Here is a 27,650-nt window from a genome sequence, read left to right as displayed (position 1 = left end):
AATTCACTTTAGTACTAATAATATGGTTATAATAATTATAAATATCCAGATTAATTATTAGAAATAACGGCTCCCGGGACTTTACAAAAGAAATAATAGCTCTTAAGCGGAATCCAATGATGCGAACAGCAGCGCTACAAATGTGTTTGCAATCAATTAATTTATCAATAGAATACAGGGTTCTGGATATAACATCGGACAAACGACCACTTACCAATATTTACTACTCGTCTGAGTTATGACGCGGTTTTGTTTTATTATTGTTGCATGAGAAGTAGGATTTCTGTTGAAAATTCCTTATTGTTGTGAATCATGATTAAGTCAGAGTTAGTAACGTCTGTTACATGTCCGTCTTTTAGGGAGATAAGAGAAGACAAAGTCAAAAGGTATGTTTTATAACACTTATTGCAGTTTGGTGTTTTTTGGATTGTTTTTTGCTTGTTATTTTTTATGGCACTTTTTGCTAGTTATCAAATAGTTCTGATTATTCGTATCATTTGGAATAGAAGATAAAAGCACGTGAATCCTATAATTAAGCGAAATTGAAAGTTTTATCGTAGATTTAAAAAAAAAAGTAGTACAAAATTCTTTTTAACGTAAATAGCCGATGGTGTCGTTACAGTTTTTTTTTCAGTGTTGTTATATAATCATAAAAAAAAAAACTGTCAGTAAAAAGTATCTTCTTAAGTTTCTTATGTACGAAGAAGGCTACTGGCTTTAACATCATTTAATTTAAAAATTGAAATCGAACGAAATAGTTTTAAATTATCTCATATGGTGCTTCCAAATGGTCTTGTAGAACTACCCACTGATTTTCATGCCCCATTTATGGGCATTATGTTTTCTGGTCTGTGCGTCCGTTCGTCCGTTTGTCTCGCTTCAGGTTCAAGTTTTGGTTAAAGTTTTTGGTCAATGTACTTTTTGATAAAGTTGAAGTCCAATCAACTTGAAACTTAGTATGCATGTTCCCTATGATATGATCTTTCTAATTTAAATGCTAAATTAGAGATTTTCCCCCCATTACACGGTCCACTGAACATAGAAAATGATAGTGTGGATGGGGCCTCCGTGTACTGGGGAAACATTCTTGTTCATATACATTTTTGGACTGGTGTTTGATTTAAACTTCTTTACTGAATATGACGATGGAAGTATAACATTGGCATATTTAATAATTCCATGATATGACCATCTGTTCAAATAATAAGAAAATAAGTGATATATTGTGGTTGTTTGGGAGAGTTCGATTCTTTAATTAAAAAGATAAAATAAGGCAGCGCGTGTCCACAGAAAACAAAATAAATATTGTCAAAAGATAACAAGAATAAGAAATACAAAAATAAATCAATGGTTAAAGGTTCAAAAATACAGTTATTAAAGGTAGAAAACCAAAACATAAAAATAAAAAAAGTATAAAAGACAGAAAAGGGCGACCCAATATTTCGACTTATATAAAGGTGAAAGGTTGTTAAATATAGACGAATTACAATACGTCGACCCGATCACAACGTAGTGACAACAGACCTGTTGATATAATACTGCTTTACAGTGAATTGGAAAAGGTATAAAAAATAATAATTCAAAGGCTATATAGCACAGACGTTAGAGTTATTTACATCCTTTTATTATTTTCTGACTCATATTTTCCCTAATATAATGCAGTTTGCTCCTATACCAGCACAATCAGTCACAAAAGAAATTACATGTGCAGACACTTTACTCTTTGGAGAAGAGAATCGGCACATACAAATTGATACCAATTTATCAGATTGTATGTAAGAGCAATTTAAAATACGGAAAATGGGCTCATAAATTTAACTTAAAAATTGCAGAAAATAGGATCCATGCTCTTAGTTTTATTAGTTTTAAGTAGTCCCTTGTTTTATTACGAACTAATATAAATTGATACCAATGTACACGATTTTACGAAAAATAGCAACAAAATACATTAAATATAAGGAAAATAGGCCCTGAATTCACTTATAAAATAAAATGTGCAGAAAATAGGATCCATTCCCTTAGCTTCGACCGTTTAAAGTATAGTCTCTTGTTTTACTAGAACTTGATAAGGTATATAAATGAGTAATAAGGTCTTTAAGTGTTTTACAGATATTCCTTCATTTAGTGCGTTATCGCTTATTTCACACTAAATCAGACTAAAGGAAGCTTTATTGATTCTAATCGGGAAGTAAAATGTTTTTATTTGATAAGATTGTATAGAAAAGGGTTTGTCGAGTAGGAAATAAAACTAGTTTACTATCTGTGAGTCAGAAACAAATTTTCAGACAGCAAAAACGTGATGAAATATACCGAGCTGTTCGTTTAAAATCAAAGCATTATCCAAACTTTTCATCTGAAACAACGAGTGTTATTCATATATAACCAAGTGCAAGTCTAAAAAATGAAATCGAAATAAATAAGAAGGTATCTTTTTATGAGAGAAAACCACCACATGGGACAAAGTTGGTATATTGAAATTGTAGTTTGAGATAATTTATTTTAAAAGTAACCGCCCAGTACCGTTTCAAAAGTCAACAGCTTCGACTGCTGGCTCACTTTCCATATCAAACAAGTTTCCATTTTCTGAATCTTTTAAACTGCTGTAAATTTCATTTCATTTTGACGAAGTTGAAATCAGCCCTGCGAAAAGTATACGAACGCCATTAGATATGGTTGACCGTTATGGAATATCGGTTTCACAGATTATGAAGGATATGTAATTGTTCCAATTGAAATATTCAAAATTCCGTCCTCTTTTCCTCGAATGTGAACTATCGAAGCAGACTTATCACCGAGTCTGTACTTACACGAGTAACACAACGGGTGTCACATGTGGAGAAGGATCTGCTTATTCATCCGGATTACCTGAGATTACTCGTTGTTTTTTGTGGGATTAAAAAGTTGTTCAGTCTGTAGTTTTCAGTGTACTGTTTTGTGAACTGGTGTGTCATTGCGTTGTCAGTTGGTTTAGATTTATGAGTTTGAATATCCCTGTTGTATCTTTTGTCTTTATTTTATTGTATTTTATTATATATGTGCTCAAAGAAAAAGAAAAACACAAAAAAAAAAAATTAAAAAAATAGTCTTCGGTACAAGTCCAAATATTAGGAAACCACTAGCTTACCAATACCATTAACAAGTGTCATATTCCTGACTGGGAATTGACTATAGCATAGAACAGTCATTAATATTACGTGTGATCCGTTTCCTATCAATGAGTAATGTTGAAATAACGGAGATGATTCGCAATGATATTTTTTATTCGGAAATAAAATTCCGCTATCGCTATACTAAAAATGAGTAACCGACATAGCCATTTCCTACAGAAACTAAGCACGAAATTGCATAGCAGCATTAACATGATTGAGCAAAGGGCGAAAACAATAGTGTTCGCTTTGTAAGTTATTAGGTCAAATTCATCATTATTCATTCAAAATTACATTTATTCACTTTAATTGGTCAGTTTTCTATATTTCATTCGCAAGACCGTCAGTAACTTAATATATTCGAAGCGAAATAATGTACTTAGTAAATAAAATACATTAAGATAAGAAGATAACACACGTATCTTTACCAGGTGTTGTTTCAAATTATCTACTATGCACTGTTAATTAATCATTGCATAATAGTAACGCTATAGAAGTAACATGTGCATCCGGTATATCTATGATACATGTCAAATTAACACTAAATATCTAAATGTCTAATTATACAATACACTGTACTAAGGGGTGTGTTTGAGACAAGGATACACCTTAACCAGATCCCTGCTGTATTCATGCACTTATCGCTACACTGTTAGAATGACGGACCAGTAAACGATATACCCGTCCCAAATATTTGAGACATAGGGTTTTGGAATTTCCTTGCTCGAAATTGTGTTTTTAAACAGAATCCATAATTGACTAGTTGTTCGTTTTTAAGGTCTAGTTGCAAATATTTCATGCATATTCAAGCATGGGTCTAATTTTATATTGCTCTATATTATTTAGAATTTAGACGGTTTGAGTCTCATTTTACGTTTTTTCTGGCTTTCTTCAATAACTTTATTCTAGTTTTGTTTTGTATAGTTTAACCGATGCAGGGATTGTAGATCTCCAAACATCCGTCTTTTGTCTAATATATATAACCCGTTACGTTACACTGCCAACTCGTTTACGTTTTGTCTATTTTATTCATTATCCTTGCGACATATTTATGAGCTGCTAGTCTCTGTATGTATGCTATAAGAATTCCAGCATTTTAACATAGAAATGCGTTGTGGGAAGATGAAACCATTAGAGTCATTAGCGTTTAGCCATCACAAAGCTGTACCAGTTAATTAAAACCATGTTAACCATGTAATCATTGCGAAGACCAGAGTAACGTCGTAAAATAAATAGATATTGTAATTTTGCTACTGTTTCTGACAATAAGGGAAAAAACAGATTGCCAAAATGTCTTCGAAGTATTTTGTATATTCACATGTTACTTCGCAGCAATAAATCAGACTTGTTGAGTGTAGCTTAAGATTCAGCAATAGCAGAAGGTAGGCTCCATTTTATAATTTTTTCACTCACGTGTAAAGTGCAAATTATAAAACCTATATCACTCACGGTAGTTTCGTTTTAGTTTAACCCTAGGGATATCGAGACATTGGCGTCGAGGGCCCCTACAAGTATCATTATTATTAAGAAACTATTAAGATATTTAAAAAAAATCTTCAGCGAGAAAAACATACGCAACTTATCCCTACAAGTACTTTAACATGCATAATAATTACTATGACATATATTTTGATCTACAGAGCCTGTCATGTGCATCAATGTTGAAATATCAATAGGTATTACGCAACGAATAAAATTGAGAGTGGAAATGGAGAATGTGTCAAAGAGACAACAACCCGACCATAGAAAAAAAAACCAACAGCAGAAGGTCACCAACAGGTCTTCGATGTAGCGAGAAATGCCCGCACCCGGAGGCGTCCTTCAGCTGGCTCCTCAACAAATATATACTAGTTCAGTGATAACGAACGCCATACTAATTTCCAAATAGTACACAAGAAACTAAAATTAAAATAATACAAGACTAACAAAGGCCAGAGACTCCTGACTTGGGACAGGCGCAAAAATACGGCGGGGTTAAACATATTTATGAGATCTCAACCCTCACCAATACATCTAGCCAATGTAGAAAAGTAAACGTGTAACAATACTCACATTTAAAATTCAGTTCAAGAGAAGTCCGAGAAGAATCGTTCTCTGTAAATAGGACTTATATCCTTCTCAAACTGAGTTTTTGCGGACCGATAAATAGTTTATTCTCATAAAACCAAGCAAGTACAAAGGTTACAGAGAAGTTGAAAAAAATAATATACATAATAACAAAAATAATACTGCATTAAAAAACCCGAATCAAATATTGTTTAGTAATGAACTGTTTTAAGTATAATTCATAAAAGTTGCGACTCTGACCTTGAGTATGAAAATTTGGAATAGGCAGGACTTGTGTATAGTATATAATAACTATAATCTATAAGGAAAGCAAAGGAAGGGTGCATGTTTGTTTTACTAGCAAATGTTATTGGACATGTTCCTAAGATCCAACCTTGAGTTGAAATATACGACCCTGCTATCTTTAAATCATATGTCAGTTGTAAGTTTAACCCATCTACGATATATGTTTTATACCGGAATATATGGAACGCCATGACTGCCTTATGTTAATGGTCAGCATTATATGCAGTGCTCACACCATTATATTAAGTGCTCACAGCATTATATTAAGTGCTCACAACATTATATTAAGTGCTCACACCATTATATGCAGTGCTCACACCTTTATATTAAGTGCTCACAACATTATATTAAGTGCTCACAACATTATATGCAGTGCTCACACCATTATATTAAGTGCTCACAACATTATATCAAGGGCTCACAACATTATATTAAGTGCTCACACCATTATATGCAGTGCTCACACCATTATATTAAGTGCTCACAACATTATATTAAGTGCTCACAACATTATATGCAGTGCTCATACCATTATATTAAGTGCTCACAGCATTATATTAAGTGCTCACAACATTATATTAAGTGCTCACAACATTATATGCAGTGCTCACACCATTATATTAAGTGCTCACAACATTATATTAAGTGCTCACAACATCATATGCAGTGCTCACACCATTATATTAAGTGCTCACAACATTATATTAAGTGCTCACAACATTATATTAAGTGCTCACACCATTATATGAAGTGCTCACAACATTATACGTTTTTTGTTGTATGATGAGATTGTTGTATGATGAGATTGATGTATGATGAGATCATTCGGTAAACATCGTTTTTTGCGGAAATTACCGAATCCATAATTTGTAAATTACGGTAATTCCCAGCAAACAAATTTAAACAGTTATTAATGTTTGGTGCAAAATAACTAGTTTGTGAATTTAAATTCTTTTAAGAATATAATTCGGACTACGCCGCATTTTTGCGCCTGTCCCAAGTCAGGAGCCTCTGGTCTTTGTTTTTCTTATATTATTATAATTTTAGTTTCTTGTGTACAATTTGGAAATTAGTATGGCGTTCATTATCACTGAACTAATATATATTCGTTTATGGGCCAGCTGAAGGACGCCTCCGGGTTCGGGAATTTCTCTTTACATTGAAGAACTGTTGGTGACCTTCTGCCGTTGTTTTTTCTATGGAGTCGGGTTGTGGTCTCTTTGATACATTCCCCATTTCCATTCTCGATTTTATGCTATACATAAAAGTCAAATTAGTTTCGACAATTTTCCATTTTTTCCCCCGTGAGTGATCCCTATCCATGAGAAAGAAGCCCCACAGAAACAATCAAGATCCGCCGTCAAAAGTAACTTTCCAGATAACGAAAAAAATATTCAGATATGAAATTTTCAACCTTTGAGATTGATCCTAACATGGGATATGGAAAAAAATTGGTAGCAAAAATAACAGAAATCCTCAGACTATAGACAAGCTTGTATGTGAGAAGAATTAGAACGCCAATCACAACAACGAGAAGAATTCACAGTAAAACAATGCTAGAAGTTCTCCATTAATATAATTATATTACAATTATATATTGACATAATAATGAGTATCTTTTTTTGTGCTTCCGTTACAAAACAAATTGTGTGGACTTTAAATAAAATCAAAGAAGTGCTCAGCAACAAATAGCATTGCTCTTTTTTGTGTTGTTGCTATCATCTGGACCTAAACACAAATTTGAATCTTTTTTCGAGGTCCATTGTTATCAAAGAAGTGCGATCTAAAAGATATTATTCTTCTATGACTTGTAGTTGATTATATTTTGTATCTTAATTTACCTTAACCAGAATTAATTTAGGTCAAGAAGTTATCAAAGGTACCAGGATTATAATTTAGTACGCCAAATGCTTGTTTCGTCTACATAAGACTCACCAGTGACGCTCATATCAAAATATTTATATATCCAAACAAGTACAAAGTTTAAGAAAATTGAAAATGACTCCTTTTTCATGGACAATCGTTACTATCCAATAATAGTAAATCATTCTATTTTACTCACAGTTTGTTTCAATCTTTACCTAAATGTAAAACTTAGATGCATGTTTTTTTATTAGTTGTTAGTGGCTTTGAACTAGCTGTCAGTAATTGCGAGTACTCTCAGATCAGTACTTATAGTGTCTTTTTGTTGTTGGGATATAGAAGTACCCGCCCACGTCTACTCTATTTTCTGGTAGATGGATTTATATTTGTACCCATCTGATGAGTTAAGCCTTTTACAACTGATTTTCATAGTTCGTTCTTATGTTGTTCTGTTACGCCACTGTCCCAGGTTAGACGGAGGGTTGGTATCCCGCTAACATGTTAAAACCCGCCGCACATTCTGTATATGTGGCTGTCCCAAGTCAGGAGGTGCCTTTATTTCAGTGGTTGTCGTTTGTTAATGTGTTATATACATGTTAGTTTTTCGATCGTTTGTATGTACATTAATTAGGAATATTTTACGTTTATCATTTCGGGGCCTTCTATAGCTGCATGACTATGCAGTATGGGCTTTGCTCATTGTTGAAGGCCGTACTGTGGCCGTTTAGTTGTTAATTTCTGTGATGTCATTTTGTCTCTTGTGGAAAGTTGTTTCATTATCAAGCATACCACTTTTTTAATATATATTAACCGTGCAAAATGACGAACAAACGTAGTAAACGTTTTTCATCCCCACAAACTCAGTTTTCATAAGAGATGATAACTTTAAATGAAAATAATGTTAAACTGGGTCTTGAAAGGGTAAAATTTATGGATTTTTTTGAAAAAAAGTGTGTTTCCAGTTTTTGGAGAAAAAATAACTTGTTTTTGATTGTGAGAAAAAAAATTTGGTTGATTCACCCCTAGCTGCCAATATATGTAATGCTAAAATTGAATTAAAAAAGATATTTTCGACTTGTCGCGAAAAAATATAAAAATCAATAGCCCCCCCCCCCCCCCAAAAAAAATAAATGGTTGCTGCCTAAAGTTATGTTAAACACCTACAATGAAATGCTTTAAACTGCATTTTCCATATCTGTTAGATACTTATTCATGTGAAATAACAAATTCTGAAAATGGATGCCAAAAATGACTCAATCATGACATATATATAAGCTAGCGTAATATAACGCTTATGTGTTATAGAAAGCTGACTGTTTTATTTAAAATGTAATTAAGCTTTTTTTAAACTGAGTACGGACTATAAAGTGGCCCCTTGCTAAAGTTCTTCAGTAGGAAATGAGCTCGAGGAATATGTCATACAAATTTCCCTTCGATATTTCATTAAATAAGCTTTTTATTATTTCACTTACATTTTGCCATCAGTATTTCTTACGACGAACAGAACTACTTTAATCATTCACTTCTTAGTTTCATCTTTTCCTTACTTATTTCAATCAGTTTTAAATATTGTATACTGCCTTATGATCACATGACTTTAATAACTGTTTAAATTTGTTTGCTGGGCATTACCGTAATTTACAAATTATGGATTCGGTAATTTCTGCTAAAAAACGATGTTTACCGAATGATCTCATCATACATCAATCTCATCATACAACAATCTCATCATACAACAAAAAACGTATAATGTTGTGAGCACTTCATATAATGTTGTGATAACTTCATATAATGTTGTGATCACTTCATATAATGTTGTGACCACTGCATATAATGTTTTGACCACTTCATATAATGCTTTGACCACTGCATATAATGTTGGGAGCACTTAATATAATGTTGTGAGCACATAATATAATGTTGTGAGCACTTAATATAATGTTGTGAGCACTTAATATAATGATGTGAGCACTGCATATAATGGTGTGAGCACTTAATATAATGTTGTGAGCCCTTAATATAATGTTGTGAGCACTTAATATAATGGTGTGAGCACTGCATATAATGTTGTGAGCACTTAGTATAATGTTGTGAGCACTTAATATAATGGTGTGAGCACTGCATATAATGGTGTGAGCACTTAATATAATGTTGTGAGCACTTAATATAATGGTGTGAGCACTGCATATAATGGTGTGAGCACTTAATATAATGTTGTGAGCACTTAATATAATGTTGTGAGCACTTAATATAATGGTGTGAGCACTGCATATAATGCTGATCATTAATATAAGGCAGTCATGGCGTTCCATAGGAATATCTAAATGAATAAGAAGGTTACTAAAAAATCAAAATGGTATTCTATACTCTCTAACCTGTGTTCATTTACTCGACAATAATAAATCTATTGATTGGTGTAGAGATTTATGCCGGTCAAAAGGTTATGCTACAGCTATTTTTTTTAATATCGTTGAGGTCAAAGATCATGACCAATGTAAAAGAAAACTATTATATACACGCAACACATCACTTTAGAGTTATGCATTGACATTAAAAATATCATATGGATAAATTGAGAATTTTAAGTTGGTATCATAGGGGAGAATTTGGTTCTTCTCGCATGTTGGTAAAGCATTAACGCGAGATTATTTTTTTTTTACGAAAACAAAGTCTGTGTCAATTTGTTCTCTTGTGGACAATTGTCTCATTGGCAATCATATACCACATCTTCTTTTTTATAAGACAGTTTTGGAGAAAGAAACTAAGAAGAAATCACGAGTTAAACTTACCCTTACAATTAAATCAAATAGCGTATAGTTTGCAGAAGTATTTGATCTTGTTTATTTAATTATTCACAAACTCTACGTATTACCTTAAAAAGTTTTGGAGTTATAGTTTCTTAATGTTATAATGGTGGGTGTTTTGCAATTCAGAGAAACATATATATATATAGTATACCAGAAAAATAAACTTGCTTCTTTTAATTCGAATATCATGACAAGTTGGAAATGGTAATTTGATGTGTTTTTTACTTCGTTGTGGACAAGACTCCAGTATTAAAAGAGAGAGTTTCAAAAGTGTTGCATGTACTTTTAAATGCTGAACATGCACTGAAACTTTCGATAGGCAGATAAAAAGGACACGTAGCAGAAAACAGTTCTATTACCTTATCTATTCAAATAATTGCAATCTTTAATGAGACAAGAAACAAGTTATCAAAACTGGTAAAGAGTCCTTTTAAAAGTAATCGGTACTTTATCTATGACGTAATGGAATAAATAATCCAGCAACATATATTTTTTATTCAATCTTTAGCAACAAGGTAAAATAGATATAAAAAGATGTGAGTTTCAATGAAACAACTCTCCATCCAAGTCACAATTTCTATAAAGTTAACCATGAAAGATATGTTCTAGTAGATACTCAGCAGGGTTAAAGAACATCAGTTGTTCGACCTGTTAGTCAAATGCGTTTTGTTTAAATATACTTTTTCACTTTTTTGGTCTTTTGGAAAATGTTGTTTGTGCTGTTTTTAGACCCTTTCTGCAACGAAATTTATTTATATGCACACGTATAAATATTGCGGTTTTTATCCAACGCAATCTAGCTGTGAACGTAGTTTTCAATTTAGACTCGTTTATATATATATAGTTACATAACGATGTAATGCCACATAATATATATATATATATATATAGATAACGTAAAAAAAAAAGGATATGGTATCACGTTTATACATATGTAAACTAAAAAATGTAGTCGAGTTCTATCCTAGGACGAGTCTTTTTGCCAAAAAATTGTTAATAGAATTCGACACATCAACAGAAATCGTATCATATTTGTACAGAAATCTTCTAAGACGATCTGAAAAAAAAAATGAAGCACTGGTGAGAAATTGCGTCAATTGAGCTACCGTCGCCTACCACAATAGAAGTACTTCAGTCATATCAAAGCTGTTTTTATTAAATAGCAATAATATATTTATAAATAGATCAATCTGTAAGAGAAATCTTTGATGTTACGTAAGATGTGCTATTGTTTGTCTCTTTTCTACTTTAAAGTTGTAGTAAAATGAATTAGTTTCATTAGTTTCTCTCGTGAGGCGACAACGAGCACTACAGTACAAGGATGGTAAACGATTGGGCTTTTACATGTCTGATATGCATGTTTTACTACTGTTAGTACTGTATATTTAATTATTATGTAGGGATTTCGTATACTTTAGAGTTGAATCAATGGATGTTGAACGTTCAATAGTCAATTTTTAAAACAATGAAGATGAGAGTATAAATTGAACCAATGAAGCCTCAAATCAAAGTCTAGCCTGTTTTTAAAGCAAAACCAGTTCTAACTGGTCCTTGGCTTCAAAATTTTTGGCTTTAAGCGTTTCTAAATTATGATTGTTATTTGAAGATATACTTTCAACGATAAAAGCCTTTCTTTAATCTGAACAGACATATATAAATTCAAATCCATTTATTGTACCCATAAGGGGCATGGCAATAGTAAAGTTGATGTATGTAACTTACAACTTAGGGGGGAAATTGATATATAAGTTTATTTAAAGCTTTCTAATAATTGATCTATAGACGAGGTTTTTTCCTCCTCATTGTATATATTTGTTCCTTGCAGATATCGTTTATTAATATGCAGCAAACATGTCAGTATATATTATAAATAGTATCAGTATAATAAATTTCAAATGCAATTTCTTCGATAAAAAAGAGAGTAAAGAAAACGATTATTTGATTATCTGCAAATACATGAACAGAATGACGTAATTTTGAAGATAATTTTAAATAATATATAATTGTAGTTGAAATGAAAACAGATTTTAACGATTTTGGTTTCCGAATTGAACAGGCTATTGATTTGATATCCAGTGCATAGTAGCTGTCTCAAATTTTTTATCCTGACTATTCTTTTTTTGAAAATCTGTAATCAAATACAGGAAACAATACTGTTTTAGAGTTACCATTTATACCACAGGTATATGTTGTTTACGTTTCATGATGTAAAATATATAGAATATGATATTCTTATGGAAACATATACTTTAATATCAACTCAATAACTGCAACGTTGAACTTTTAAGATAACAACATGATAAATAAAAAGCAAGAATTACCAAAAATATTGGACAGCATTTAAAGACCACCCAACAACAATACAACACCCAGTGAACTGAAACATAACGTTTGAGCTATCTACAAAGTATACTGATTACATGTAGATAACCATATAAATCAGCTATTTACAGTGATAGTATCCGACGAATACAAATGGTATACCCCTAACTTCATGTTACTGTCTCGAAGTGGCCGAGCAAATCTAACCGTGCCCGTCATTCCCTACCACTTTATGTTACTGTCTCGAAGTGGCCGAGCAAATCTAACCGTGCCCGTCATTCCGTTATAATCAAACGGTTGACAACGACTGTAGATATTAATATGATATCAGATATGGTTTTCGATCTGGTTACTAGACTTTTGACGGAATTGCGGTCCTGGGACATAAAAAATTTCATGAAAATTCTAAATATAGCTTATACTTGATTGTACTGTCTGTATGTAGATCTAAGTGTTAATGTACTCACTGTATACTATGAATACTTATACAGATAGAGTTTTCGTTTCGTTTTGATTGACCGACTTTTAGCTGATCTAAGTTTAAATTGTATTCCTTTAGCAATTAGCATTCCTTTCAACAAAATGAATAATGAATTTATCATTAACGTTTCTTGTGGAAACCAAAGAACCCATGAACAGTTTAGTGCCCGGCGTTGTAGAAGCCTTATAAATGTATACATGATGTGTCGTACGGAATCCAAATGTACAATATTAATTAGGCTATGGCATAAATGATTTGTTAAAGGTTATAGACCGAAATTCCGCTGTATGCCGACACATCTGTTCTACGTGTACATATAAACTTATATGATAACAACGGCCATGTTGGTTGACAACCCCCTCCCCCCTTAATCAATACAAACCGTAGAATTATTTCGTTGCAGTTTCTCTTCCCACCAAGGTCAGTGGTTTCAGAGTTTTGAAAATAAGAAAAATGACGGCGCAGATTTTTGTTGTTGTATATATGATCAAAACTGAATCAAACCACAACGACAAAAAAGTCCATTAACACCTTGAATGCATATTACCTTAATTGAAACACTTTTATACGCTCGTATATATAAAATGGATATTCGCTCGTCCTAACTTACAAAAAAATGTTCCGAGTTCGATTAACGAACACTGGCTAAGACACATTTCTGACATATGTCAATTCTATTCAGCATGGGAATAATAAAGATAAGGAAAAGAGAGAGAAAATCTTCCTTTTCTTATAAATCAGTAAAATTAATTAGAAACATGTACAACATTATTCATTAGATAGAACGGATGGTAATAATTGAAGAAGCGACATAAAAAACAGTGAGGAATTTCTTCAAGGCGTTCTAACAGTTTATCAAGAAATGATGTTGCCATTGCTGATAGAACATCAAAAATACTTTGATTAGATGTATATATTCATCGGAATAAAATGTGAGCAAGATAAAATTGATAACTTAATTTTCTTCCTGTTTAAAGTGATTTCACCAATTAAACGCGGTTCATCTCTTTGAAATTCACATTTTTTTAGAACTGGAAAATTTCACAGATAACTTGAAAACAGTTGCAGCTGTAGTTTTGTGATGTTTTGCATTCTACCTTTGAAAACTGCAACGCATTAGATGAGTGAAATTTCGTAATATTATCTGTAATATCAGTCGAACACTTTTGTGCGCAGGAATACATGTATTAGGAATTCTTTAAGTTTTCGGTATTTTAAGGAGGAACATTTTCGCTGTAAGTATTTATAATTTGATAATAGCTGCATTCAAGGGAAATTTTACAGTTGACGTTGTAAAACGGGGTTGCACATTTATTATATATAATATTCATATATGTGTATAAATGTTGGTTTTTGTTTGTTCTTTTTACTAAGTTCCACTTAGACACTCACTCTTATTGGTTAATATGCAAAGTTATATCTATATATGGAAAAAGAATAAACTGAGACATAGACGCGATCGATGGTATTGTGTACCTTTGATAATTAGGAATATAAGAATCAAAATTATGTTTATTTCAATTCTTGCAATACTTTGAATTTTCTGTATCTTAGTTTTGCTGTAGGGATTTTAACACATATACCCGTTTACACTCCATTAGTCCGTTGTTGTAAATAACAGAAAGTACTGTCCATCCAGTGGTTAGAACTGCAACAATATAAAGATTACAGTTTTTGAATAAATATAAGTACATCTTGATTAAGATCACAAATATTAAAGAAATATATATATTTTTAAGATTACCAATACGAATAGAAATAGCGTTAAGTATGATTTATAATGCATGACAAACAAGTGAGAGTTCATTATTGTTGAGTTTGAAACTGATGAAGATATTCTATTTTGATCCTGGTATCTTCACTTATTGCCAAATCTTGAAAAACAACAACTGTGTGTACATATTGAAGAAAAGATAAATGATAAAATTCATTTTGTAACATTGAAACGTACTTGTTATTTTCAATGAACCTTCACCGTTGTCTCAAGTTGTGGCGTTGATGCCAATAACTGGTTTTGCGTCCAGGATAACGAATCAGTATATACATTTGGCTAATTAATGTGGACGTTTTAGATAAATGGGATAATAGTGTCCATTTCATATTCTAATGAATGAAATGCACTTCAAAAGATGTAGTATGATTGCCGATGAGACAACTCTCCACAGGAGAGCAAATGACACAACAACTATATATATGGGTCACTGAAAAGCATATTTTACAAGTCTTACGTAAAATCTGAGTAATTAACAAATATCCTTTATTATATTCAGTTTTACAAGTTTGTCCTAATAATCCTCGCGAATAGATGAATCGCTATCAGTATTGAAGAGTCTCCACATATTAAACATTATTTTCTACTTTTCCTTAATGATTTAGAGAGACAGTTGATGTTAAATTATTGATTTTCTTTTGAAACAACATGTAGACTCAGATGGAGTAGACTCAGATGGAGTCTTCCCTTTCCTTCTCTGCATGATAAGAAGATCTCGGTTATTATGTGTGGGCCCAGTCCCAAGTAAGGTTAGGAACAGACTTATTGGTTTACCCTCATTTTAAAAGAGTATTGTTATTGAAATTAAAGTCTTTTCGTTTTTCAAGAGCAATCATTTCGATGCCAATATCCCCCCCCCCCCCCCAAAAAAAAAAATCCATGCACAGTATCAATCTGTAATGACAGACTTAGCATATTGACTTGTTTCATATATCCGTCATGTCTATTGGTTTTTATCATTGTTGAAGGCCGTAGGGTTACCCGAGGCTATAATGGCTTACATTCACTTCATTTGTACTTTGATGGATATTTGTGTCATTTGGCAATCATACAACATCTTCTTATATTTGACTGTAAAAAGTATCCATATAAATATTTAAAGTATTGCAACTACGCAGTATATAATATTCAATTAAGACAGAAAGATATACCTCGGTCTTCCCTGTACTAAGGCTTAAATTGCACTCGCGTGTATGTGCGTGTATGATTATTCCTATAGTGAAGTTAAAAGAGATGGGACATTAGGGTTTCACACCGTACCATTTATAATTTTGGTAAACAAAAGCATAATTCGTTTTATTTTAGAAACTAGAAAAAGCAAGTATCACACGATCTTTTCCCATAGAGGCTGCAGTGTAATGTCCCTATATATAGCTTTGAATTTCTTGGTAAATGAAACCTTGACCCGGGGTCTATTTTTCGTACAATGTACGAATGCCATTGTCAAATTATTTATATTAAATTTGCTATAGTTCAGGAGAATGGAGAGACCGGTAGTGTATTGGGAGAAGGAGTAATTAATTAAATAATGGTTCAAGATGTGAAGCAATTATCGGAACAGCTGCTTACAGCTATTATTGAAACATTGACAAATAACCAAAACGATGGGTATCAACAATTGTCTTGCTTCGATCATTTTCTAAAAGCATCTGTAACGATTCTAGATTTGTGGAAGAAAAACAAGGTTTTTTTATTTTCATCGAGGGATTTACTTTATTGAATACATTCTTTTCAGTGGAAAGTAATTATTTCACGTAATCTTGATAATTTTCTGCGTAATATCCCCTAGAGATTTATTGCAAATAATTTCTGAGAAATAATTAGGAAATTGATTTGCATCTGAAAGCGATTTTGTAACAGATAAACAAATGCCTATCCTCCAAGGCAAATTTCAATAGATGTTTTCAGGTATACTTGATTTTTTTGTAAAACACGATAATATATCTAATTACGAGAAAAAATTACATGAAATGAATTGATTAAAAAATCCAGAGAAACCCATTGGGAAAGTGTATAATCAATATGATATACAGTATTACGCCTATGTTACACGCAGAGAGAATGTATGGCAGCTTCTAAACACAAGAATTTAATTAAAACAATAACTCGCAGGGAATATATAATAAACCCTTTAGCTAAGTCTAAGCAAGATTATTTAGTGTAAATAATAACTGTTTGTTGTCTTGGTTAAGAGCAAGTCCTCCAAAATAATACTTAAAATGTTTATTTTCAGTGATTGGTAAGTTTTTTAAATCCCATCTGAATTACCTGTCTGGAGTTTCATCTTATATAATACAAGTTGAGTGCTAGTTCAATTCAACTGGTGCCTGTCATTGGGTTATAATATTACATAACAAGGATTTGTTGGTTCATTTTTTACGTCTTTAATTGTCACTATACTTATTCAGCATGCGCAAATGTGATGTTAGTAATGTATCGACAAGGCTTATGTCCCAGTAGATTCTGTGGATAAACAGACAATGTATAAATTGATGTGTCATATAAATATAGGAACAACAGTTTTCATGAAAATATTTAAGCAAATAAGCTATAGGAAAAGAACTATTTCGCAGGGTTATAAATAAACTCATCATAGATACTAGGACTAACATTTAGATAGATTTGTTAATTCGACTGGAAACCCACAAGTTCGGATATAAAGTATTTAATCTAATGTGGTAGCCAACAAAGTATTCATACATATTCCAGCGGAACTTTGCCAGAGTGGTTGTATGTGTTTTACTAACGTTTGTCGTTACCCCGTATACTTCTAAATAGCATTCATATTTCCCAATGAAAACCTTTTATACTTAAATTGGTATTATAGATTTTGATTGTCTGTGGAATCACCAAGCAGTCGATTCAATTACTAAAAGTGATAAGCGGTGGAGATCAGATCTTTCACTACTTTTGTTTAATTTTTAACAAAAATACATATCAGCGTTTGTGTCTTTGTAACAGTAAATGAGTTTGTCTCTCCGATAACCTAGTATCACTTTCTGAATTCCACATGTTTGCATACAAATTTTCCAGGAATTAACAAAGTATAGCATGTATTGATATTATCTGTTAATTTCACAACATACACGATTTGTTCAAATAAGAACAGCCTTTCATATAAAACCCTCTACTTTTAGAGAGAATATTTACTTTTACTTATTTATTATTTTGTTATATTAATATTCAGCATCATATATACAAACAACTTTTCCCGTTTCAATTCAATATCTTACTCTGTATCAAACAAATAATCACAAAAACTAGTAAATGAATGAACATAGAAAACAATATTAAGCTATAATGATTCCATCTGAGTGAAGCATATTTCCAATACTTTGCCGTCTCAATGTCGCCCCGTCGTAAGTGACAAACATTTGTTCTATTGTTATGGAAATGCGATAAACAATTTTACATTTGATACACTATCTTTATTAACCGAGGCTGTACATGCATAACTGCATTCTTTATAGACACTACTGAGATGACATTTTTCAATTATGTTCTTACAAAAAGTTTGATCGATTTGACATTGATCAGTGTCTATACTCTTTGAAACGAGTGCTGTGGAAAGTACAATGCATTACTGTTGTTGTCAAAAGTTATGGTAATTTACATGATATAAGTTACTAATGCAAAGTCAAAAATATCAACATATATACTCAAGACTAAATTAATAATTTCCGTATCAGTACAGTCTGCGAGGAGTACATGGCCAAGGTATGGCTGATGTTAGAACCAATGTTTACTTATACCCATTTTCTATACATTTTATTGAAAAGTAACATTATCATCCTAATATACAATTATTGGCAAATGGTATGCATCTGTCTTTGTTTTGATATTGACTAGTCGACAATCCACTCAAAGACAATTCTTCTCAGGGAGAATAAAATGAAACCAGAAAATTCATTTAACTTCGAGTAGCTTTTTTTCGTGACTAATAGTATATTGATACATTGATACATTGGCATCTCCTATAAACTTTTTGTAGTATATTTATTTCTTGTACAGAAAGATGTGAAAACTTGAGGTTAATTTACGTGATGTTTATAATTATAGTTGACAATCTTTTATTGCGATGCATGTTATTACAAACTATTTTCATATTAGGCCTGTTTGCATTTATACAGATAATTAACTTTGACTTTTACTCATAATTGCGATTGGTGTTTTCGTTGTTGTTGTGGGGGTCATTGTTAACAGGCAATACAGGCAAATGTAATACCGATGTTTTCTGTATGAAGTAAAAAGAAAAGGGAAAAAACGATGACACAAGTGAGGGAATCAACAAACTATGAAAAAATTAAGACCGGATGCATTGACGTGATAATTGTCTCCTGCTATGCATGAACAACCTGACACTCAAATGTCACAATAGGGAAATGTGCAGATCAGACGACTATCTTAAGACCACGAAAACTTGTTGCTAGTGAGTTGATACACAGACACATCGATCGTATTGCATTGTCAACCAATTCGGGATAGTTATCGTAAGACTCATAATTGTTGCTTTCCTTGATAACTCTGTTGGGACAGTTTTTGTGTTAGGAACACACCCCAGTGTCGTATAGTGTAAACATGTACGAGCGTACCGACTCAATTGAGATATATGTCTACACCATACGATGGAGAAGAGGGTATGTAACAGTTGAAAGAGGGGGTTAAAGAAACATTCATATTGCTATTGAAGCGTACTGCTTATTCCATGAATAGATGTTCAACATCAGACTCGTGTTGAATCAATATGTGCTCAGTGAACTGATGATCGAAATTAAAGTAACTAATGTAAAAGCATGCGTGTGTCTAAGTCGTTGGATCACGTTCTTGTACATTCGTTTGATGGAGACCATTATAAACGAAATTCAATTTCAAATTAGAGGCGGTAATTTAAATCTGATGTTAAATACTACTTTCACATATCACACAAGTTTCTATTTCTAAATTAGTTTTGATGTCGTTTGGATTTCTTTTATAATATCGAATCTAGTTTTCCCAATAAAAAACAAAGCTGTAATTTAAAGCAAGATTCGATGCAATTAGCAGAAATTGCATGCAATGGGGCTTGGTAAATTTGTTGATTTAGAAAAATAAATTCAATTCCTTGCAAATTTATTGCAGTTCTATTTTAAGGCTAGTTAGATCTCGATTTGTTTAGTCTTTCCGTGAATTGTTGTTTTTGATTCTTGTTTCCTGTTCTGTGTTTACTTAAGTTCACATGTAGGAACAAGAAAATGGAAAATAGCCAAAACAGCCATAGGCGTTAAAGTGCAAATGTGTTGTAGTTATTTCTGATTTATAAATTAGAAAAGGAGTGTAATTGTAAAGATTCGACATTTGTTAATTTCAATCTTTACAGAAAAAAATATAAAAGATATGTCATTTTTTGTTCTTATTTTATATAAAAGTGCAATCTTATTCATATTAATTATAATTACATATCTTATTTGTGTTGGAGTCTACGTACTGTCATGTATTTCTATAGTGTAACATACTGTAATTCTAAGCCTTCTAAAGTACTCGTCTCCTAATTTCTTAAGATGTTCCTAATTACGTTAAAAGGCTCGGCCGTTACGTCCCTCTAGTTGAACAAGCATACCATTGATTAAAGAAAGATAACTCTAATCATTTTCCTGTCTATTCGTGCCTTGAATTACAGTTTTCTCTTAGTCTGAAAACATATGTTGTATGTAAAGAAAATAAACAGTAAAGAATCTGATGAAAATGAAAATATTATCTGAACATTTGCATGGGAGGTGTAAGAAATCCTATAACAAATCAATATTGATAAGAAATAAAATTATGTTCTTAACAAGATATTATGTATTTAAGAACATATTTTCGTCGCCACTTTGACAAAAAAAATGTTTAATTTTGTTGATACAATTGATACGCTTTAATAAATCATAAATATCTTGGATCTTGATATCTAAAGTCGACAAAATAACAAGGATCCCTTTAATGCTAATCTGTTTACTTCTCCTGCTTTATCATCTTTCATTCCTGTTTCAAATGTACGTGCGCCTTGTTTCCATATTCAATGTTATTTTAATGTGAAACAGTCGCATGATAACAATATTACGTCATGTACAGTTGGGCAGCAAATGATTATCAATTCACATGCAAAACTACTTTCTTTAATCTAAGATTCTTTTCAAAAGTCGTATACATTAATGCATGATAATTGAGATATCAAGCGAGTGATTGTATACAAGTAAGAAAAACTTTTTTTAAAGTGATACGAAGATGCTCAAAGTTAAAAATAAAATTTAAGAATACATCCATTGCTGGAAAGTGTAAGTATGTATGCTTAAGACGGGATTTTTATTTCCGATGCATAAACATTGTTATATTGAGGTTAAATATGTAAATCTTATAAAAATAAAAAGTCTATATAGTTTGATCTCCAATGATACAACATTCCACTATATACTTACTATTTCAGGACTTTCTTTCATGACAGTGCCTGTTTATTGAAATCTTTAAAACGTATGTTATAGTTGACAGTGCCTGTTTATTGAAATTTTTAAAACGTATGTTATAGTTGACAGTGCCTGTTTATTGAAATTTTTAAAACGTATGTTATAGTACTTTCAATAACTTAAGGACTTTGTTTTTGCGTTTTTGATTTGGGCTAAACTGCATATCATAGTGTTCAAGTATGAGACTTTTTCATTTTTAATGTTTATTTTCAACACGTTGTTTTATTCAAAACTTTTTTTTCAGCATGCGGGTGTTTTCTCAGTTTTCATCCATACCCGGAAACATGAATAATTTCAAGGCAGAGAAACGGAGACCTCATAGTTGTTCAGGTTAGTACGTTTGGTACTTTTACCTTTTGATCATTTCACTTCCCGTTTATAAGAAACATGTTGGACCTTAAAATAAAACTATTCCTCTGGATAATATCTGAGAAAGAATGTTTCATGTGCTAATGGTGCAATATTCAAAACGCTAAGGTTTTTCTACGCTCAAGGCATAGATTGTCCAAAGTCGTATTTGGTACAACTTTTCCGAGTTTCTATAAATATCTATGTTATTCAGTTTCGTAATTTTCTAATATAAATTTGCAATTGTTTTGATTCGAGCGCCACCATCGAGTCTTATGTGGACGAAACGCGCGTTTAGCGTACCAGGTTATGAACCTGGCATTTCCTTGTTTTAATTCATGTAACTAATACCTTGCTCACCAGAAACATATAGGAAAGGAACCATGCCAAATTGCCTGTTCTTAATTCTCGTGAGGCCTCCAAAACTGAGCAAATGTCACATCATGTACTCGAAGTTCAAGGAGGTCATTTCCATCACTTACATTTATAATAACCACCGGCATTTGGAAGTTTTTCTCATTCAAATTACCTTATGTCTGCTTTACACAAAGTTCAAATATCCGAAGCCTTATAAAGTTATTTATGTATCCGTTTTCAGTTTAATTAGTTATATATCTATCATAAAATATTAATACTGTTTTTGATAGAATAGATAATTATGTTTATAAAATTGTATTGATTTCAAATAAATGACATGAGAAATCAAATTTTAAGAAAAATCACTAGAGCAAGTAAAAAGAGAAAAGTATAAATGTCGCAATTCCATCAAAAACTATTACTATTATCGGAGTAATTTATCTATAACGGAAACGCTTCAATTAGACACAAAACATTTTAAAAAAGAGAATTTCAATTTAAATTTAATTTTACACAAAGGATCATTTCTTCTGTAGTAGTTACACCGTGAAAATTATTGTAACATTTTACTCCTAAATTGACGGAAATTGTCGTTTATTGCGAATGTCACCATTAAACAGATGCTATACATGATCATGGGAACGAACTAAGCATCAATAACATGAACTTTTGGATTAGATAACTAGAGTCAGAAAGGTTCATATTTAATGTGTCCGATGTCATTGTTTTGTTTGTATAATTATATGACTTGAAAGCATGCAATATATAAATTTGCACTACGAATAAATGCAACTGAAACAATAACTTCAAAATAATTTAGACGAACAAATGCACCACTGTTATTGATATTTTTAAAGTGTGTTTGGTAAAACATTGTAAGGTTCCTTTATAGATCTAAAAAAATAACGAGAAGAGGTGATATAAGACATCTTTCCCGCAAAAGATCAAAGAACATTGATGAACTACACAGGTAACTGTACGGGTTTCAACAATGAGCAAAACCGTTACCGTAGGCACAGAAACGTACATACAACTAAAATGTATATTTCTTTGTAACAGTTTCTATATAGTTCACAAATTGGTATTTTTAGACTGATTTAATGTCTAGATATTTATGATTTAAAAACTATGGTGTTCCAGTATATTTATTCAAGGCATGTAACCATATCAAGCAAATATTGTGTTTACGTCAGCTATCAATATATTTTGTACTGTACAACATGCTGCTTCCCTCATTATTGTAATTTAGAGAAAAAATACTGCATTGTCAAAAAAAAACTATATTATTTCGCTAAAAACAGAATTTAGAAGATTCAATTTGTTAACTTTTGCTCGATGTTTTTGCGGCCAACCAACAAAAATTATCAAAACTACATAAAATGACACATAGGTACTCCCTATGGATTTCTAAACGATAGTGTCTTTTTACTGAAGTTTATAGTGGCAATTAAAATCTGGGAAAAGTCCAGGTCTAGACACTATTACAAATGAAATGTTAAAAGTTTCACAGAGTTATATGCAAGATTGCTTACTAAAACTTTTTAATGCCATTCTTCTATCTGGCATTTATCCCAGTAATTGGTCTGAGAGCTACATTACTCCTATATTCAAATCTGATAACCCGCAGAACCCTGAAAATTACAGAGGTATTGCCATCAATAATAGTCTTGGCAAACTTTTCAATACCATTCTGTATAACAGACTTGATAAATTTTTATCTGATAATAATATCATAAACAAAACTCAAATTGGTTTTTCTAAGAAAGCTCGCACTTCGGATCACATTTTTGTACTAAAATGTCTCATAGAAAAATATGTTAAAAGAGGCAAAGGTAAATTGTATGTATGTTTTGTAGATTTTCGCAAGGCCTTTGACAAGGTTATTCATATTGGTATATTATACAAATTATTACAGCATACAAATAATGGTATTTTTTATAACATTTTGAAATCTATGTATAGTAACGACAAAGTGTGTGTTAAAGTAGAAGACAAAATAACTGATTTTTTTAGATATAATGTTGGTGTACGACAAGGTGACGTTTTGAGTCCCACATTGTTTAAACTGTTTATTAATGATTTGCCAGATATATTATCTAACAATTATGATGATGTCAATTTAAATGATGAAAAGATACCATGTCTACTTTATGCTGATGATCTTGTATTAATATCTGACTCAAAAGAAGGGCTTCAGAAGAGACTTGATACTTTGTGCACATTCTGCAAAGATTGGTGTATGGAAATAAATGTGAAGAAAACCAAGATTATAATATTCAATAGGAGTGGTAGACTCCTTAATGAAAATTTTAATGTAGGAAATAATTCTATTGAATGTGTTAAACAATACAAATATCTTGGCATAGTCATCCAAAATACTGGAAACTTTAATGAAGCCAGGAAACAATTATTCCAAAAAGGTCAAAAGGCCAGTTTTAAACTTTATAAAGATTTGAAATCATCTAATCCTCCTATTAAAACTCTTTTGCATTTATTTGATCACTGTATACAGCCAATTGTAACTTATGGTTGTGAAAATTGGGGTGTTATTAACATTACTTCTAAAAGGAAAAATTTGTCCCTTTATGACATATTTAAAGATTGGGAGTTTGAGAAGCTAAATTTAAAATTTTGTAAGTATATTATTGGTGTTACAAAGATGTGCACAAATGTAGCAGTCCTGTCTGAATTGGGTAGATATCCTCTTTATATAAATTTGCTAACACATATGTTTATGTATTGGCATAGACTAGAGAATTCTCCATCTGATTTATTGAAAAATGCTTATGCTGAGTTAAAAATGATAGAAAGTAAAGGTCAAACCAGTTCCAATAATTCATGGCTCTCTAATATCATTTTCTACAGTGAAAAATTGGGTATTGACCTAAATATATGTAAAAATCTAGGAAAAAATAAATTTAAAAACTTATTGAAAAAACAGCTCAAATCAAATTTTCAAAATGATTGGGAGAAAATGCGAGATTTTTATTTACAGAATCAAGGCAAATTGGACACTTATTTTTCATTCAAAAAGTCATTTGACTATGAAAATTATTTAGATTTAAAGCACCCACAAAAACATTTATTAACAAAATACAGACTTAGCAATCACTGTTTAAGAATAGAAACTGGCAGACATGAACGAATTACCAATGTATGTGGTAAATATGAAATATTACCTCGACATGAGAGGATATGTTTATATTGTAATACAAATTGTATTGAAAATGAAATGCACTTTCTTCTGGAATGCCCTATTTACAATAACCTCAGAAGAGATATCACTGATTATATAAAAAAATACCCCAGTTTAGATAGTTTAAATATAAATGATCTTTTTTCATGGATCACGATTAATGAAGATAGCAGATTTCTATCTATTTTATGTGCATACCTGGATAAAGGCCTGCAACTAAGAAAATCAGAAAATTAGTTAGATACTCAAAATTATCTCCCCTTGACCACTGATCCTTTCTTCATGCATTTGAATTTCAATTATTATTTTATGTTTCTTTAATCACTCTGTAATGTTTATGTCATGTTGTAATTAATGTTATGCTCTTAATGGGCCCTTTAATTTGGAAAATAAAAATATTGTATTGTATTGTATTGTAGTGTCGATTTAGAGTAAATTTAATTTTAGACGGAGCCGGAAAGCGGAAAATTACATGTTAACATCAATAAAATTAAGAATCAATAATCAGTCTTTCATTAATGTTTAGAACAATCTTATTGCATGTACCGACTAGTACTACACGTGCATGGTCTTTTATATCAAACATTCAGTGACCAGCAGTAGCTGATCCTCTATCGGCAACGAATCTGTCTGAACTATTCAATAAATAAAATTGAGAATGGAAATGGGGAATGTGCCAAAGAGACAACAACCCGACCATAGAGCAGACAACAGCAAAAGGTCACCAACAGGTCTTCAAGTCAATGCAACGAGAAATTCTCGCACCCGGAGGCGTCCTTCAGCTGGCCCCTAAACAAATATATACTGGTTCAGTGATAATGAACACCATACTAAACTCCAAATTGTACACAAGAAACTAAAAGTTAAAATAATACAAGACTAACAAAGGCCAGAGGCTCCTGACATGGGACAGGCGCAAAAATGCGACGGGGTTAAACATGTTTGTGAGATCTCAACCCTCCCCCTATACCTCTATAGCCAATGCAGAAAAGTAAACGCATAACAATACGCACATTAAAATTCAGTTCAAGAGAAGTCCGAGTCTGATGTCAGAAGATGTAACCAAAGAAAATAAACAAAATGACAATAATACATAAATAACATCCGACTACTAGCAGTTAACTGACATGCCAGCTCCGGACTTCAATTAAACTGATTGAAAAATTATGTCTTCATCATATGAATATCAGGCACAATCCTCCCCGTGAGGGGTTTAGTATCATACCATCATAACATATATGAGAAGAACATAACCCATGTCATGCCAACAACTGGTTCATTAATAATAAATGTGTTTAGTTCGGATGCAAAGACCCTATAAGTGAATCAATATTAACGCCAAAATATGCAATCTTTAATGACCTGACAACAGTATCGTAACTATATCCCTTCTTAATAAGTCTATTTAAAGGTTTTGTTAGCTTCTGAGGTGAATACTGACATTTTTGTGCTTTATAAAGAATATTTCCATAAAATATTGGATGTGAAATACCTGAACGTATAAGAAGTCTGCATGTTGAGCTATATTTACTAATGATGTCCTTATACCGATGATAAAATTTAGTAAATGTTTTGACTAGTTTGTGATATCGAAAACCCTGGTGTAATAATTTTTCACTAATACATAAATTTCTCTCGTTAAAATCTAAAACATTGTTACATACACGAGCGAATCGTACAAGTTGAGATATATAAACACCATAAGATGGTGACAAGGGAACGTCACCATCTAAAAATGGATAATTAACGATAGGAAATGAGAAATCATCTCTTTTATCATAAATTTTAGTATTAAGCTTTCCGTTAATGATGTATATATCAAGATCGAGGAAAGGGCAGTGGTCATTGTTAGTACAAAATGTATTAGCTTTATTTAAAGTAAGTTCAACAGGATAAATTTCTTTAGTATACATACTGAAGTCGTCATTATTGAGAGCTAAAATATCATCCAAATATCTAAAAGTAATATTAAATTTGTGTATCAGATGTTGTTTCGACGGGTCTTTGCTGATTTTTGTCATAAATTGTAACTCATAGCAATACAAAAACAGGTCCGAAATAAGTGGTGCACAGTTAGTCCCCATTGGAATTCCGACAACCTGACGATATACGGAATCTCCAAAGCGAACAAAAATGTTATCCAGTAAAATTTCAAGTTCACTTTATGTCTTAACCAATGGTCTTTATTGAAGTTTAAGCAATATGTGTGTTTTAATACAAAAAGTACTTTAGTCTTTATTAATTAAGAAAAACAGCAGTGAACTGCAGGAAAGTACAAGAAAGGTTGGACCTGGGTCCAATAGATAGTTCTCAGTACTGAGGTGACACTATATCAGTGACTATAGCAATTAGTTGTTCAAAATAATGGTGATATTTCTTTTTCTTGGATAACAGTTGATTTCCAAATCCATAAAGGAAATGAATACACTGATGTTATCTATTTTAATGCTTTTTAGCCTATCGGTCTGAATAATTAGTGTCAGTCTAAGATTACTATGACACATTCATATATGTGCATACAGGTGAAC

The 27,650-nt window shown here is 31.8% G+C and overlaps 1 protein-coding gene across 2 annotated transcripts in view; it reads left to right on the top strand.

The window, feature by feature from the left end:
* Positions 1–235: 235 nt before the first annotated feature.
* LOC143068625 (tyrosine-protein kinase Fyn-like) overlaps positions 236–27,650 on the top strand; it is a 60,406-nt gene continuing 32,991 nt past the window's right edge. The window contains exons 1-2 of one of the 2 annotated variants that reach the window (XM_076242832.1): positions 236–386; positions 21,466–21,551. In XM_076242832.1, the coding sequence (XP_076098947.1) occupies positions 313–386; positions 21,466–21,551 (160 nt within the window). In that variant the 5' untranslated portion in view covers positions 236–312. Of the gene's footprint in view, positions 387–14,055; positions 14,207–21,465; positions 21,552–27,650 lie in introns of those variants that run through there. The other variant, XM_076242833.1, reaches the window with a different exon arrangement.

Source organism: Mytilus galloprovincialis, chromosome 3, assembly GCF_965363235.1.
Source record: "Mytilus galloprovincialis chromosome 3, xbMytGall1.hap1.1, whole genome shotgun sequence".
In the NCBI taxonomy this organism is placed as follows: Eukaryota; Metazoa; Mollusca; class Bivalvia; order Mytilida; family Mytilidae; genus Mytilus; species Mytilus galloprovincialis.
Note: the sequence above shows the minus strand (reverse complement) of the source record. Positions and strands in the feature narration are given on the sequence as shown.